The sequence below is a fragment of the Terrapene carolina genome, unplaced genomic scaffold, assembly GCF_002925995.2.
Source record: "Terrapene carolina triunguis isolate 2854851 unplaced genomic scaffold, T_m_triunguis-2.0 Scaffold34594, whole genome shotgun sequence".
Lineage (NCBI taxonomy): Eukaryota > Metazoa > Chordata > Testudines > Emydidae > Terrapene > Terrapene triunguis.
Window position 1 is genome coordinate 1 of NW_020698945.1, and position 5,272 is coordinate 5,272.

Sequence of the window (5,272 nt, forward strand, 5' to 3'; positions counted from 1 at the left end):
TGTGAAAGGCTGCTGCTTTCTCTCTGAAAAGACGAGCATCTTGGATCAGCCACTAACAGCCCGTTGGAGGTGTGCGAACACAGAGGCTGTCTTCGACTAAGGGGTTGGAGCCTTACCTGCCGTCTGCTGGGCTGATTAGGTGGGTGTGACCTGTGCTTGAGGTAACTCCGACGTCACTTGTAGATGTAGCTGCAAATACAAACACAGTTTCAACACCTCAGGCCTTGTCTACACCAGCGGAAGTCCTTATCTCAGCTGATGTTCTACATCAGTTCCTAGTGTGAGCTGTGAATAAAGGGACAAGGTTTTTTGGGGAGTGGAGGGAATTCTGGAATAATCTGGGAGGAGGTGATACAGATTCAGTGTCAGAGAGAGGAAGGAGAGAGTGGGGAAAGTGAGGGGCTGAAATCTGCAAAACAAAAACCCCACATTTTCCCTACCAATAAATACTCACCCTTGGCAACAGCCACTTTAACTTCAATTATTCTGTAAAGCCTGGGAGGCTCGTAGAGCGCACACCAGTACACCCCTGCATCGTCTACCTGTAGTTTCTCCATGGTGATAGTAACAATCCCTTTCTGGCTGTCGTCATGTATCCTGGCTCTGCCTTTCTGAGCCCTGTTTTGATAGTACCTGTGGTCAGTGTTGACCAATACATCACACTCATTCTGAACTGTGCTTCTGCACCAGGCTTTCTTCTCCTCTTTGTAATCCTGTGTGTTGTATGGACACTGGACAGAGAGACTCTGCCCCTCCATAGCATCGTATTCTTGGACTTCAGGAAACCACAAAAACTGGTCAGTACGATCTGGTTGAGAGGTACGATGACGTACATTTCCCATGAGTGACATATGCACAAGGGGCCAAATTCTTCCCTGGTGTAGCTCCATTCACTGGCTTCAGCTGAGTTACAGGAGGGGTGAATGTGAACTGGTGTATTTGGTCTTGTTTGCCGCAAAGATCAACTGTTTTGGCTGTTCCCTTTGCACTTGATCATCCCAAAGTCTCGCAGAGCGAAGGAAGTTACTGATCCTTTCCAGGCCAGGTTCTCCAAAGAGCTCAGCGTGTGGGGTGCACTCTGGGTCCTGAGCTCTTGGAAATCTGGCCCTGATTGTTGGGACTGAGCCCTTTAAAATGTCCCCCTCAGAATCTGCTTCTTGCATAAATAAACTTTACAACAGGGGTAGGCAACCTATGGCACATGTGCCGAAGGCGGCACGCGAGCTGATTTTCAGTGGCACTCACACTGCCCGGGTCCTGGCCACTGGTCCGGGGGGCTCTGCATTTTAATTTAATTTTAACTGAAGCTTCTTAAACATTTTAAAAACCTTCTTTACTTTACATACAACAATAATTTAGTTATATATTATAGTCTTATAGACAGAGACCTTCTAAAAACGTTAAAATGTATTACTGGCACGCGAAACCTTAAATCAGAGTGAATAAATGAAGACACGGCACACCACTTCTGAAAGGTTGCCGACCCCTGCTTTACAATATAAATTGACAGCCCCCTGAGGAAGCCATTAGAGGGGAAAACAAGAAAAGACTATTCTAACAGGAAGCAGGAATGGTCTGTTGGCTGAATTGCTGAGGTTAGCTGGTGATTCAGAGCAGTTTCCAGTGGGAGAAAGGAGAGAGGAGACAAGGATTTGTGGAGGATGACAGATTCTGGGGGCAGGCAGGAGGAATCGATACAGGCAGGGGAGAGATGATAAAGTGGGGGAAGGAATTCGGATTATAGTCAGTGGAAAAGACAGTTCTCCTGGAAGGAGATTAACTCACCCTTGAAAACGTCCAATTTAATTGTCTTTAGTGGAAACAGTGTATTGGGCGGGTAATAGAGCGCACACCAGTACACGCCAGAGTCCTGCACCTGCAGCTTCTCCATGGTGATGGTTATAATCCCATTGCGGGTGTCATCCTCTATCATGGCTCTTCCAGAGGTAACCTTGGTTTGGTATCCATATGATGTGTAAGAGGTGTTAACTATGGGAGAGCATTTCTCACCTCTCTGCTGGCACCAGGCTTTCTCCGTTCCACTGTAATACCGTATACTGTAGCGACACACAACAACGAGACTCTGCCCCTCCACTCTGCTCTCCATGGCGTCAAAGAATTGTGCTTGGAATCCTGGAAAACACCAGACCTGCTCAGTAAGAGCTGGGATGGAGCAAGGCTGCCTGCTGCCCCCTCTAAGCCCTGCACTCCAGTGCTTGGACTAAACACAGCCCAAGAACTAGAGGCTGGGCGCTGTGGCTGTGGCACCACGCCGCTACTAGAAGCGGCCGGCTGGTGGCATGTCTCTGCGGCCCCTGGCAGGTGGGGAATGGGAGGAGGCTCCGTGTGCTGCCTCTGCCTCCAGCACTGTCTCCACATCTCCCATTGGCTGGGAACCAATTGGTTGGGAAGAGCCTGAGACACTAGCAGTGTTTGGGGCTGTGTCTAGCTGACTGCTGGGGGAAGGGCTTTTTGTGTTAATATTTGAACTTTCTGATAATAAACCAGATTCTAAGTAAGGCTGTTCTCACTGGATTCATTAAAGCTGGTGTGGAATTTATTTAATAAGTCCCTTGAAGGGGGAAACTGAGGCAGGCCCTTGCAATAGCAACCTTTGGCCATGGGGGGGGGTGCTCAGGAGGTGGCTGGCCCCCCTGGGACAGTCGTTAGCTATTTCCTGGTCATTGCACCCTGTCACACAGAGACAGTCCCTGCCCCAAATAGTATACAATTAGGGATCTCTATTAAGCGCGATTAACTCACGCGATTAACTCAAAAAAAATTAATCATGATTAATCGCACTGTTAAATGATAGACTACCAACTGAAATTTGTTAAATATTTTGGACGCTTTTCTACATTTTAAAATGTATTGATTTCAATTACAATGCAGAATACAAAGTATACAGTATCAGAGAGGTAGCCGTGTTAGTCTGGATCTGTAAAAAGCAGCAAAGAGTCCTGTGGCACCTTAAAGACTAACAGATGTAGTGGAGCATAAGCTTTCGCTTCTGACGAAGTGGGCATGCACCCACGAAAACTTATGCTCCACTACATCTGTTAGTCTTTAAGGTGCCACAGGACTCTGTTGCTTTTTAAAGTATACAGTGTTCACTTTATATTATTTTTTATTACAAATATTTGTACGGTAAAAATGATAAACAAAATAAATAGTATTTTTCAATTCACCTCAGACAAGTTCTGTAGTGCAATCTCTTTATCATGAAAGTTCAACTTTCAAATGTAGATTTTTTTTTTTGGTTACATAACTGAACTAAAAAACAAAACAATGTAAAACTTTAGAGCCTACAAGTCCACTCAGTCCTACTTCTTATTCAGCCAATCACTAAGAGAAACAAGTTTGTTTACATTTACGGGAGATAATGCTGCCCACTTCTTATTTACAATGTCACCTGAAAGTGAGAACAGGCATTAGCATGACACTTCTGTAGCCGGCCTTACAAGGTATTTACATGCCAGATATGCTAAACATTTGTATGCCCCTTCATGCTTTGGCCACCATTTCAGAGGACATGCTTCCATGCTGATGATGCTCATTAAAAAAATATGTTAATTATTTAGTGACTGAACTCCTTGGGGGAGACTTGCATGTCTCCTGCTCTATTTTACCCGCATTCTGCCATATATTTCATGTTATAGCAGTCTCGGATGATGACCCAGCCCATGTTGTTCATTTTAAGAACACTTTCAGTGCAGATTTCACAAAATGCAAAGAAGGTAACAGTGTGAGATTTCTAAAGATAGCTACATCACTCGACCCAAGGTTTAAGAATCTGAAGTGCCTTCCAAAATCTGAGAGGGATGAGGTGTGGCGCATACTTGCAGAAGTCTTAAAAGAGCAACACTCCGACGTAGAAACCAAACCACCAAAAGAGAAAATCAACCTTCTGCTGGTGGCATCTGACTCAGATAATGAAAATGAACATGCATCAGTCCGCACTGCTTTTGATTGTTATCGAGCAGAACCCGTCATCAGCATGGATACATCCACCCTGGAATGGTGGTTGAAGCATGAAGGGACATGTGAATCTTTAGTGCATCTGGCATGTAAATATCTCGCGATGCCGGCTACAACAGTGCCATGAGAACACCTGTTCTCACTTTCGCATGACATTGTGAACTCGTATTTTTGCAGGGATACATTTGTGTGGTGTGTAGTGGGTGTTCAAAAATCTTTACCCATTGAACCTGGAGTTTCCAGTATCTGGTGTAAATTGGTGTAGCCCCATTGACTTCAGTAGAGCTCTGGTGTTGATTTACTTCACTTGAGGTATTGGTCTGCCATGGATCCTCTCACTCCTTACCGTGCTGTTTCTTGAACAATTCACAGCACATTTGACAAACCAAGCCCCAGATCCCACCTGCCCCTGACATGGAATGTCCATGTAACCCCCCAAGTATCACATCACTCTTCCTCTTACCTGAGATGCAGAGCAGCAGCAGCAGCAGGAATCTCAGCTCCATGCCTGTATTCAAGCCCACAGAGGGGCATTGCTGGAATATCGTATGGAACGTGAAAGGGATTTTTAGAAAGTCTCTTCTCTCTGAGCTCTCTCCTATCGACACTGCAGCTGCATGAGGAAGTGGCTGAGGTCTTGCCTTAGCACAGAAATACTTCCCCATATTTTGCAACAAAACTGATATTAAGTTAATTTAATTGTGTATTTAGGGAAGTGGATGGCAACAAAAGAGTTAGGACAGTCCTGAAGGGCAGAGGGAGGACTTTACACATCCCTCCTGAGCACAGTTACTGGCTGATCTTTCACAGACTGAATGATCATTTTGTTAAGTTCCCTGTGTGGGAAAGGGGGAACGAACTGGTGTCTCAGGCTCAAATCAAACCCCAAAGAAAAAAGGGGTGCATTTTAAGAGACAGGTTTCCTGAGTATGGAAATGTGATGCATTAAAATACACCCCTTTTTGCTTTGCAGTTTGATTTGAGCCTGGGAGACCATCTTGTTCCCCTTTCCCATAGCTCATGTGATAAAGAACTCCTTTTGTGTCTTAGCCTTTTTGATTTTGTCCCTACATACTTGTTCTGTTTCTTTGAATTCCTCCTTATCAGTTTGACCATATTTCCACTTTTTGTAGGATTCCTTTTCTATTTTCAGGTCATTAAAGAGCTCCTAATGGAGCCAGATTGGCCTCTTATGATTCTTCCGTATTAGAACTAACATCAGCCTTACCCAAGGGCTGTCCTGTTTAGCAGATTGCAGTTAGCCCTGTGATCCACTCAATGAAAACCATGACCA

At 45.0% G+C, this 5,272-nt stretch overlaps 1 protein-coding gene across 1 annotated transcript; it reads right to left on the minus strand.

Annotated features, from left to right (window-relative positions):
* Positions 1-454: 454 nt before the first annotated feature.
* Positions 455-4,547, minus strand: LOC112109570 (polymeric immunoglobulin receptor-like; the record flags this gene model as incomplete). The annotated part of the gene is made up of 3 exons (XM_026646256.1): positions 4,442-4,547; positions 1,786-2,133; positions 455-775 (listed from the first exon to the last, which is right to left on the minus strand). Coding segments are annotated over exons 1-3 (712 nt in total), but the record flags the coding sequence as incomplete, so codon positions are not given.
* Between the last annotated feature and the right edge of the window lie 725 nt (positions 4,548-5,272).